Here is a 12,421-nt window from a genome sequence, read left to right as displayed (position 1 = left end):
TTTTTTTTATTTATTTTTTTTAAAGCAGGCTCCATGCCCAGCACGGAGCCCAACGTGGGGCTTGCACCCATGACTCTGTGATCAAGACCGAGGCTGAGATCTATAGCCTGGCACTTAACTGACTGAGCCACTCCTGGAGCCCCTGGTAAGAGTGTTTTAAAACTGGAATGGTCTTCATCTCTCCTGGGGTCACCATAAACCTTTTTTTTTTGGGGGGGGGGTTGGTTTAAGACCTGAAAGTGAAACAGCCACTGCAAAAAAAATAAATAAAAATCTCTCCCTAAATTTCCAAACTTCATAGAAAATACATATATATTCTAGGGAGCAACACTTCAGAGCCATTAATAGACTTTTTAATTGTAGGAAGTTATCAGTGTATATGGCTTCTCTTAATGATATGTGAATAGAACAACCTTGTGTAATTACCAACTTACATCAGTGCAGTTTTCCTGGGGTGCCACAAAACACCTGTACAATCATCAACAGGGAGACTGGAGGATAGAGGGGTAGGAACACAGCCCAGCCAGAAATACGCGGTGGAACTTAATCACTGTAATTTAGATTTTGTCACCAAGTCCCAGGTACGAGCTTTTCTATGCACTGTCAAGAGATCTCCACATTAATTGCTATTCCTGTCTTCTGAGGACACAAACACTCTAATTTGCAGTGATTTTAGTTTCTCCAGTACTGTGCATTTGGTGGCTAAGTCCCTCTTTCCTCTAGAGAAGGAAGTCTGCTAAAGCTCTGATTATCCAACTCACTCTGCCAAGATCAACAGACTGAAGTCACAAAGCATCCGTGCTTACCAGAGTCTAGAAATGAATGTGACTCAACCTACCAACGGGTGGGAAGCCCTGCCACCCTCCTTGAAAGGCCACATTCTTCTCTTCTCTACAAAGTTTGACTTTCAACAGAAGAGTTATTTCCAAATGATGATTTAAATGATTTCTGCATGGTCAGTTTGAAGCAGAAAATTCAGATAATCCTTTGAGGCCTTTAGGCGGCCCCAGTCAGCACATTCAGATAATGCAAGCCCAGGCGCCTACTTTGCACGGGGGGAACTTTGTAGCCCTGGGATTTGTTAGATGACACAGCTAACAGCTTGTGCTTTGGTTTCAGAGGCCCAGCTCTTTTCAACCTTACTCCATGGGGATGCTACTCCAGACAAGACCTCCATAACTTGACTTTCTTCTATCATCAAATTAGACCAGACATACATATCTCCAAATGGAGTATCATTTTTTAAAAATTTTATTTGAGAGAGTGAGCGAGCGAGCGAGAGCGTGCATGTGCACACAAGCCAGGATGAGGCAAAGGAGGAGGAAGAAGCAGACTCCCCACTGAGCAGGGAGCCTGATGCGGGACTCAGTCCCAGGACTGAGATCAGGACGTGAGCCAAAGGCAGACGCTTAACCGACTGAGCCACCCAGGTGCCCCTGGAATATCATTCTTAAAAAGATAGCCTCCTTTCAAAATAACTCAACACCAAAAAGATAGGAGTCGAGCTAAGCCTAGAAACCACACAGAAACTATTCAGAAATGAAAAACAGTCTGAGTCAGGGCACAGGATTAGCTGATGAGATGGTGGGGCATGTCCCAAACAGCAAGTGACTGGCATAATTGTCTTGTGACTCTTGGTCTACATTACAACATTATGATATTTGATGCTCAGCTTTCTGTTCTACTTTCCCCAAAACGTCCTTAACCTATCTGAATCATACATTCTATTTTCTGAATTGTGGAAAGGTAATCGGATGCCCGGTACTCAAGAATACCAAGATGACTTTCCCAATCGCCTTTTTGCTTGAGGGTCATTTGGTTTCTAGACAGGCAATGTGGTAGTGGTAAACAGAAATAAAACTTGTGAAATGCTTCAAACGTCGACCTGGTGTTTTCAGATGGGCAGCTCAAGAATCTCATCAGTAACAATATAGGCACGATGAGAGAACTGAGTATTTAACCAATCAAGTTAAACAAACCCAAATTACACAGAGGACATCCTCTGTCATTTAGACTATCCGGGGTTTACCGACAGATTATGTGCCTAGATTCCCATCAGAAAAGTAAAACTAAATTCAGTTTTTCTGCTACTTTTCTTTAGGGCATAATAAAAGGAAGCCCAGAAGATAGCAAGGTTAGGGGCTGTCATGCAAACTCATCAATGACTGACAACAATAACAAGTAAAAGGAGAAACCACCACAGGCATCAGTGGGCCCAAAAAGGTAGTGGTGGAATATTTCCTCCTTAAAAAGGAAGAATCCTGGGGCGCCTGGGTGGCTCAGTCGTTAAGCGTCTGCCTTCGGCTCAGGTCATGATCCCAGAGTCCTGGGATCGAGCCCTGCGTCAGGCTCCCTGCTCAGCGGGAAGCCTGCTTCTCCTCTCCCACTCCCCCTGCTTGTGTTCCCTCTCTCGCTGTGTCTCTCTCTGTCAAATAAATAAATAAAATCTTTAAAAAAAAGAAAAAAGGAAGAATCCTGTCATAATTTGGATTTTTGGCTCAAATCCAAAAGAGGAAATGAAAAATGGTATTTATTTTGCCTATCAGAGAGATCTCCAAGGATACAGGAGAATGTGTTCTTTCCTATTCGGAAAGGTAGATGGGATGTCTAATTTTAGCTACACTTTTCCACTGGACACCCCCCTCTCCAAATCAACACATCACTATCAGGAGGCAATTCCTGAAAAAGAGTTACCATGCAAACACTGGCTAAGTGATGTTCTCTGACAGGGAGGCAGTGTGGAGGATGTGTCTGGCATCATAAATAATGCCACATTAGTCTTAGAAAAGACCCCTTTCTTTAAAAAAAAAAAAAGAAAAATGCTCAAGGTTTTCTTTCAGTGCCTTCAAAGGCTGTTTCATTCTCTCTCGCTACCTGAAAGCCAGAATTCTAAGATTCTTCTCTGATTCTGGCACAGAAGAAAGTTTTTATAAAATAATCAAACACAATTTCATGAAGGCTAAATCTGTGAACTTTTCTATTTTCTACCTGCAGTTTAAAATAATGTGTTAGGGTTGTAGGAATCAAGTATTTTGGCGGCAGATACAAGGCATACTTAAAAAGAGCAGTCACTGCATGGAAACCCCCTTCTTTGTATAATGGTGAGTGCAGGAAAGTGGGATGTGGCTGGCAACCTGATTCAGGACCGGGCTGGGCACGGCGGAGGTGGGGGGGGGGGGGCAGCAGTTACCTTGTGTGGGAAGCAGCATCATTTATACTGAAAGTGCTGTTCTCCCTGGTCAGGGGGTTTGAGCCGGCCTGGCTCTTGCTGTGGATATCCAAGCTCAGGGAGGATTCTGCCTTCCGGTCCATGCCGAGGCTCTCGGTCTCTAAAGTCCTATCTGCCATGGAGAGTACTTCGCTGGAGCTGTGCCACAGGGGTGCCACTTTCTCCTTGCCTGGCCCTGAGCGAGGTGATGACGTGGCAGCCCCCAGGGAGGCCGTGCTGCCGTGGCTGGGGCCGTAGGAGGTGGTGTCGATGCCACTGTCGGCAGAGGTGCCTTGCAGATAGTTGTAGCTGTTGAGTTCGGATTCGGTGCGGTCCCCGTCATACCACTTCTCGTCACTGTGGGCGCTCGACGCATTGCTGGAGAGGGTATTGCTGCTGGAGTGGCTCGAGTAGTGGCTATCGGACTGCAAGGGAAGCACGACTGACTTAAGCGCCAGGAGCGCCAGGGAGAAGGATGCCCTGGCGTGTGCCTGGTTATGGGGTGCTCACGGCACGGAAGTCCAACGATAACCAAGACAGGAGGGGCCTGGAAAACCCATTCAGAGTGTTAGTGGCAAAGAGTGCTAGAGACAGGGTTTTTTTTTAGAATCCATTTTTCATTCACTGAGGCTAAAATATCAATAGTATTGAGATTACCCTAATCAAAAAGTGTGAATTCTAAAAGTCCTAGCACTCGGAGTCAATATACAGCAGAATATAAGACTTATTCCTAAAGAGATCTCCCTTTCCTTCCCCAACTGGCATCTCTTTAGAAGACAGCTTTCTAAGGAGTGCTTAGAGGTAAAATTTACGCAGAGGTGCCAAGTCAATTCAATGGGGGGAAACTATGGTGCTGGGACAACCAGATACCTGCATGCAAAAGAAAAGAATGAAGCTGCATCCTTAACCATACAGGAAAATAAACCCAGAAAGATCAAAGGCCTAAATGCCTGAGCTAAAACTATCAGACTCTTAGAAGAAAATGTAAATATACATCTTCATGACCTATTTATACAATGGTTTCTTGGATATGACACTAAAAGCACAAAAGAGAGAAAAACAAACTGGATTTCATCAAAACTAAAAACTTTTGTGCTTCAAGAAACCCAATTAAAAAATGGGCAAAGGATTTGAATCGACATTTCTCCAAAGACGGTATCAAATGGCCAACAAACACATAAAAAGATGGTCAATATCTTCAGTCCCTAGAGAAGTGCAAAACACCACCACAATGAGATAACACTTCACGCACTTGGATGGTTCTAAGCAAAAAGGCAGACAGTAATGATGGTTGGCACTGTTGGTGGGAATGTAAATTGGGACAACTGCAGGGGGAAAACAATTACAATTCCATTCTTAGTATCTACTCAAGAGAGAGGAAAACATGTTCATGAAAAACCTAAACGAATATTTACGGTAGCATTATTCATAACAGCCAAAATGTAGAAACAACCCAAATGTCCATCACCTGATGAATGGATTAAAAAATGTGGTATATCCATTCAATGGAATATTATTCCACCACAGAAAGAAATGAAGTACTAATACACGGTATAACACAGATGTGCCTTAAAAATGTTATGCTGAGTGAAAGAAGCCAGACCCAAAGGCCACATACTGTATGATTCCATTCACATGACACGTCCAGAACAGGCACATCCACTGAGGCAGAAGGTGGATGAGTGGTGGTCAAGGGCTGTCTGAGCGTACAGGATTTCTGTTTGGGGGTGGTAACAGCATTCTGCAGTTAGACTGTGGTGATGGGTGCACAACTCTGTGTATCTACTAACGCCCATTGGGCTGTATTCTTCAAAGGGGTGAATATTATGATATGTGAATTATCTCAATTAGAATGTGTACGGGACCCTCTCCACACAGTGGCTTGCTTGGTTGCTTAGAACATTCTATAGTTTACCAAAGAAGTAAGATTTCAAAAGCTATCTGAATAATATTTTACATTAGATGCGAGACAGGAAGTCCAGATACCTGGTGGAGATTGAGTGAAAACAGAAGGAACTACACGTGCGCGGGTGTGCGTGCACGTGCGCGCGTGCTGCTCGGGGAAGAGACACGCTCCTCACCCGCTAAGGTAGGGAAGGGAGCAGGAGGAGGACAAAAGAATTTCACTTCAAAGCGAAAGATTTCTTCTTAAACAAGAACCAATCAACCCATTACTTTACTGGTGCCACTGTTTGCAACAACACCATTTACGTTACAAGGCCTTCATTTATTTTTAATGTTTGCAGGCAGAACTTCCTTAGCTCTGGATCTGTGCTGTGGGATTTGGTGGCCCCTCGCCATGTGTGGCTACTGAGTGCTTTGAACGCAGCTAGTCCAAACTGAGATGTGCTGAGAGTGTAAAATACATAACAGATTTCTATAGGAATGCAACAGGAATCAGATTTGTAATTTTAAACTTTACAGTAGCAACGTTTAAAAAAGTAAAAAGAAACAGGTGATACTAATTTTAAGAATATACTTAATCTAACCCAATCTATTGAAAATATTATTTTACTGTGTCATCAATATAAAGGTGTTAATGAAGGAAGGGAAATTGACAGACTGGGTAACTTATCACTTCCAAGTAGAACTATGACAACATCACATTTCTTCAGCAAATCTCTCACCACACAGCCTAGTGCAGGGTGCTTGCCCACGCATGGGCGTGCGCTCTGTTTCTTTAGCTTCATATTCATTTTACTAGAGCACAACTTACATGAGCAAAACCTCTGATTCTTAATTCCACCCATAAGCGATCAGGAATTATATAGAAGTATGGTAAAACAAAAATGTGTGTAGCTACGCAAGACAAAGCAGGAAGGGCAGTTGTCAGGAAGCTGTCTGTCCCCTGGACTGATGCTCCAACCACAGCCTATGCTTGCCATTGTGTAAGCAAATAAAATTCACATTTAGCACATTTCTGTTCCCCACATTTTAGGACTACATCACATGGCCTTCCATCCAGATCTGTGGGGGTGGCAGATGCATACCAAGGAGGAATTTGAGTTTATTTCAGAGCAAACTTAGGGCCACTGGCGATAGAAATTCCAGGGCCAGAGCAGTGAATGCCCACCTCCCGCCAGGATGACCTCTTCTTTGACCACGTGGAAGAAACAGCAAAGCACTCCTGGAAGGTACGTTGCTAGGAATCTGATCATTTTTATTATTTTACAGTTAACTTACATGCCCTTGTTTGTTTGGAGATAAATGGACCACCGGATCCTGCCGCATTAATCTCCCGCTGGGGCTCTCTCGAAAAGCAGGCAGTACCTTTGATACTGCTGGGAGGTGGCACGTTGGCTCTGGAATACAGCACAGGACATTATGGGGCAGGCACTAAACGGGTCCAAGCACGTGTTGACAAATGAAGACGGCTTGCCATTGCATCTCTCAGGTCACTGACCAGCAAACTCTGAATCTCAGCGATAAGCTTGTTGAGAGTTTACACAATAGACAGCATGTCAGAAACTAAGTGGCTGATGGGTAAAGCTTGCAGCTGGTGACAGTGTGTCACGTCATACACAGTAGCAGAGCCAAGTACCACCAAACCAAATGCCATGAACAACGCGGCAAAGTTAGGAATCAACTTTTGGTTTTGGGGGAAAGTTGAGAATATATGGATTCAATTTATGAAATTCATTCATTGCCAAGTGTGGCTAACCTAGCTCGGTCTACATTACCTAGACAGGCACGGATGCAATCACGTGTTACTTACCAGGACACTTTGGAAATATTTTACCTGTATATTCATGCTGCTCGAGGACAAAAGAATTGAAATCCTGAGGTCCTCTATAACTGTAAGCTAAGCACAACAGAAAAGACACACAGCAACTAGTTTACTTAAGACAATTGCTTCCTTTTGGACTCCAAGCCGGCGTTCAAGGTGGGGTTCCAAAGGTAAAAGGTAAGCGATTTAGTTTCTGTAACACACCGATAGCCTACAGCAACAGTTCTGGACTTCTGCAACACCATTCCTGAACGTAAAGGACTAGGAAACGTCCTCTACTCGGACTCTCAACCACCTCCAAAAGCAGAGGCAGAAAAACGAAATCCGCCGAGATGGGCGAGCCAATGAAGCTCAACTCCTTGTTTCCACCAGGGCACCAGTGTGTCACACACAGTGCACAGAGACAGGTGGGTCTGGCTAACAGATAAAAACCGCCTCAGCATTTTCACTCAGTGACCTGAAAGTCATTAGAGAATTGTTTTAAAAATTGAATGTGTAAAGGTCAGCCCTTGATACACTCAATGTACAGTACGCTGAGTAATGAGAACGGAACAATTATTTTTCTGGATTTCTCCCTAGCATGGCTTATACCAACCAAGCCCCAGATTCCATCTGATGTGCCAGTTAGAGAAAGCAAGGTTATTCCTCTGGAATGGTGGAATATAAAAAGTTAGAAAAAAATTATTTTAACATTTTCTATGAAGCCTTCGATTTTGGATAGAGAAAGGCCACCCATTGGTGAAAAGGCTTCTCTGGCAGGTTCTAGGGTATCTTACTTTAAAAAAAAAAAAAACAAAAAAACACATCTTATTAAAAGGATGAACAGATTTGTTAAAAAGACTCATTGATATTAATTTCAGAGTCTCATCTATTAAGAGTGGGATGCCACCAAATGAGAGTAGATACAAAGCAAAAAAGAGTGGAGGGAGGTTTATGTGAAAGAATGAATTTAGGTCTAGGATGAACCTTATAATTACCCTTTCCAGTCCCAAGATACCTTTGTGACTTCACATGAGTGGGAAGTGGGGCTCTGAACACTGCACAAAGACCTTGCTCACAGCTCTGCTCGAAGCCTGCACTAGGAGCCAAAAAAAGCTGCTAAAGTCATGTTGAAGAAGGGATCCTTTTCACATGTGTCGTTACCATCTCAACAGTATCAAAACATATGGGATTAAAAACATTCTGTCAAGAGCAGAACAGCAGATCGGAAAATGCTCAGGTTTTGTGTGTTGGGGGTGGGTGCCATGAGAGTGGGTAATGACAGATGGCTCCAGTAACAAGGCACATCTCACTGAAGTTACTGGAACAAAGCAGATCTTCCGAACCTGAGAATTACTTTTCTTCTTCTTCATTTCCTGGCTTAGCTAAATACGTCTCCACTCCTTTCTATGTGCATGGTTATTAGTACATTTACAGGGGAAGAGTCATTAAAACAGAGCAAAACAATGTATTGGCAAAAAAGAAAAAAAGATGGGTCTTTGCCTTAAAAGTGTTAACTTTTTCAGCCCTGAAGTTTCCTTCTCTTTACCCCATTCTGGTGGTAATGCTACTAGAGACAGTATCGGGGGTGGGGGGAGGAACCCCACCCCACAGTCCAGATTCAAGTCCCTGATGTATCATCAACAGTGTTGACACTAAATCCCTGAGGCTACTGCTTTGAGACTTAGTCTTATTTCATGGCAAAATTTTATGGTGTCAACTAGTGTTACAGTGTCACTGTGGAACAGTTCCATATAGAGAGATCAAGGGCTATGCCAGAAATCCAAATGAAGGCTCACCAATGAGAATCCTTCCCATCCAGCTGTTATATACTGCTACAACGTGTCCTCAGCTGAGAGCTTACTAGCAGAGCGGTGGGGGTTGAGGGGTACAGCACAGGCGGGAGGAGAGAGGTCCTAACCATACTACAGATGTGACCCAACAACAACTGCATCTCTCAGGGTACTTACAGTAGGCAACAACAAACCGACAAACAAGGGCCGAGGGAGATACTCAGGACACATGTGGTTTGGCAATGTAGCATTTTAATCTCGGTGATGAAAATAATTCCTATGCCCTTTCTATTTTTAAACTGGGGGGGGGGTCCACTTAGAATTCCTTGACTTTTCTCTCAGGTCTTATTTGCGGCCCTCATGCATACATAATCGAACTGAGACTTAATTCTCATTCACATGTATTAACCAGGGCTGTATTCTATCACAGAACGCTTTCATGACGTCATCAAGAGGTGGCCAACGTCACGCTGGTAGAAAAGCAACTTGCTACTTGTGGGAATTAGTTACTTACCCATTTGGTCAGCAACGCTATCCTCACTTCTCTGCCAGCTGGGTGTAGATTTCCCGCTGCCACCAATATCTGCCTGGGCATTCTGCCTGTCCATGGAGGCTGGCGATCTGCGGCTTACTCCAAACCTGTGGCGATTCCCCCCAAACAAAGGCAAAGACGACATCAGGGACCTCACCCAGAAGGAGAAGACAGGCCTGGGGACAATGAACTAAACTCTAATGAAGGCACATGCCTGCTCATGCTTGTGCATGTGTGCTTGGATGCCGAAACTGTGTGTGTCACGGTCAACACACATCACTCTGTTCAAGAAAGGGATGTATGCTCAGTACATACGCTGTAAACAAGGGCCGGAGACATTAGCCTTGAGCTAACCCACGAAATACAGAATAAGAAAACCCAAATTTTCTAGCCCACGTGTAGCCACACTCAGATTCTCTTTCACGCCCAAAGGCACGATTTCACCATCCTCATGTTCCATGTCTATCTTCTGACTGGAACATGTCAGGGGTTTCTCTTAACTCAGTAATCTGCTAAAACACTAAGTCACTCATTCTTGGAGCCAATATTTCCTGAACATGTGCTCTCAGGTCTGAAAGACAAAGATTGCTATCATTTACATTACAGAGTGACCACTTTAAGATGTCTAAATTTTAAATTGCCTCTAAAGGGTAATTTGGAAGTAGGTAAACTGGCATACATAAAGGCAAATGTCTCTTTCTGGAAAGAACAGTTAGCTACTTAATGAGCCAGTTTTATTTTACCCTGGGTAGAATAATAATATATGCCTAATTAAAGCATATGCCTTGATTAGCAATATCGGCAGATAAATACTGAGTGAGACCAGGAAAAAGGGCCAGAGTGTAAAATTCAAAGACTCGTGTGGACGTTAGACATTTGTGCGTGGTTACTAATGAGCTTATGAGTAATCGATAATGATAAAAGATCATCAGAGCCTGAACTGGTCGATGCTTATGACAGGTGTCTTCTTTGCTACAGACTGATAAATGCATGGGGAGAACCAGCAAGTGGTGTACTGCAAAGAGCAGGCGACGAGGAGGAGGAAGGCCTGGAGCCAAGTTCTAGCTCCCCACCCAAAGTCACTCGAGTTTTGTCTCCATTTCTTTATTTGTAGAATGGCAATTCCATTTTATGGATTGGGGGAGAAAAATCTATACAAAAGCATCTGCAAAGCAGAGAAGGCTGTAACATTAACCTCCTACTCTAACATCTCCCTAATTTACTTCTGCACAATGACAATTGTTTACAAATTCAGTCATAAGCCTCCCTAAACAAAGTTACCTCCATTATGATAAAAAAACCTGATTTATGAAAATTGCAGTGAAAGGTGCTCTTTAAAAAACAGAAGGGTGGTTCTGCAGACCATGTGTGGATTTCAGTTCTGCCTTTCCTGTAAGCTGATCCAAACATCTGGAAGAAAATGACTAAAACTGTTTGCATCTTTGTATGTATTTATTACTTGATGCAATGATGCTTATTTTCATTAACAGTGACAACAAAAACAGGTGATGGGGGCAAGTCACTAATGATCTTTGCCATCTCCTCCCTAAGTAGGGTCCTTGTTTAGCTCAGAACAGTGAATACCCTCCAACTGGCCCTAGGATTTTATTCTAAATTTGCAATAAAGGAAGACTTTTCTGAAAAGGCACAGAGATAAAAGTTAGACATGGATTCAATCTTGCTTTTCCTTTTTGGTAGCAGTGGAAACCAAAGACAACTTTTAAAACCTCTGGATTTAAAGCCGAATGCTTTTCTAGCTGTCTGGTTTTAAACGAAAAGCACGGCTGTCCTTCAATCCTGCCTTGAGAAGCATGTACCATCTGGCGGCATGAGGCACGCTCTGGGACCACGGGACTCTGCCTCACGGAGCCAGTCCACAGCTGCAGAGCAGGCTCACAACCTTTCCTCATCCCGGAGTGGAAACTGCTCTAGAACTTTCCTTTCTTGGTCTCAGTGGTCCTCAGGGACAAGCTTCCTCCCTCACGGAAGAGTGTGGAAGGAAGCTACAGTGGCCTGCCTGCCTCTGTTGGTCTCGTCTTCGGGCTGTGCGCCCACAGTTACGCTTCTGGCCACGATCTCCAAGCTCCTCATTCACCCAGCCCATCCCTCCCTCTGGCCCTTGTCTGACTCATCAAGTCCTCAAGCATGTGGCCTGAAGATAAATCTCCAAGGACGGTAGAACAGACTCTAGTTCTTTTCAACAGTGTTGCTTTCTACATATCTCTTGTTGCCATCCTAAACTTGTGCAGGTGCCTTTCTCCCCCACCTGCGTGGAACAGGCATTATTAGTCACCCTGGTAAATTTCGCCTCTCAACCGATCTATATGGTCTCAGCATCCCTGCACCAGGGAGCGGGCAAGGCAGATACTGTGGGCCCACTAAAGCAGAGGGAGGACAAGGAATCAGCAGATTATACTTGTGGACAACCACTGTGTCCTGCTCTCATCTACTGGTTATTACCCCATGCTTCCGAGCTTCTTAAAGTTGAGCATTACTGAGTTTGCAGTGGACCAAGTTCCGTCCTGCCCCACCGTCAACTGGGTATGCTGTAGAGTAGATGTGAACATCTTTCTCTTGATAAGGGTAACTTTAGAATACAACCTGGCCCACTGGCAACGCATGTGAATCAGACAGTGCACGGTCTCCTACATCACGGGTACAGGCAAAAACTGCCTGAGGTCCACCGAACACTGTATCATTATCTTCTGGTCAAAGATCACGCCAGGTAAAAAAAAAAAAAAAAAAAAAAAGGTGTTATACAGTATGGTCAACAATCACTGGGTAACCTCACAAACAATGGAAAAGCCCTCAGTATCACCTACAGTAGGGTTGGTGTTACATATCAGGTTCCATAATTACCACCTCATTAAAAACACTGTGCAGGATGGGCACAGTAATGTTTCTGCCATTCACCAAAACACTCAGGTTTCAGCTTACATTTTTGTACACATTGCAAGTGTATCACAGTCACAAGAAAACAGTGCGTTTGTTGTTGTTAGCTCGTTTATGTTTTATTGCTGTACTAACACTGAATTTGCAGTGAATTCTTATTTTTGAAGTCAAACCAGGCCATTTAAAATCTACTAATTAAACCAAGAAATAAGTAGTTGGGCCTGTAGTATGGTATGATAGTAATACTTAACTCATAAAACCTTTTGCAGGGACTCATGAATAGCAGTTAA

General features: G+C 43.6%; 1 protein-coding gene across 40 annotated transcripts in view; it reads right to left on the bottom strand.

The window, feature by feature from the left end:
- The window catches only part of SIPA1L1 (signal induced proliferation associated 1 like 1), a 463,818-nt gene that overhangs the window by 33,858 nt on the left and 417,539 nt on the right, over positions 1-12,421 (bottom strand). For all 40 annotated transcript variants that reach the window (XM_073895440.1, XM_073895444.1, XM_073895465.1 and 37 more), the window contains 3 exons: positions 9,222-9,346; positions 6,392-6,510; positions 3,191-3,633 (listed from right to left, as the gene is read on the bottom strand). In XM_073895440.1, coding sequence (XP_073751541.1) covers positions 3,191-3,633; positions 6,392-6,510; positions 9,222-9,346 — 687 coding nt within the window. The remainder of the gene's footprint in view (positions 1-3,190; positions 3,634-6,391; positions 6,511-9,221; positions 9,347-12,421) is intronic.

This window comes from Callorhinus ursinus, unplaced genomic scaffold (assembly GCF_003265705.2).
Source record: "Callorhinus ursinus isolate GAN/ISIS: 27379988/994484 unplaced genomic scaffold, GSC_fseal_2.0 scaffold8, whole genome shotgun sequence".
Lineage (NCBI taxonomy): Eukaryota > Metazoa > Chordata > Mammalia > Carnivora > Otariidae > Callorhinus > Callorhinus ursinus.
The sequence above is the reverse complement of the archived record's forward strand: the minus strand, read 5'-3'. Positions and strand labels throughout refer to the sequence as shown.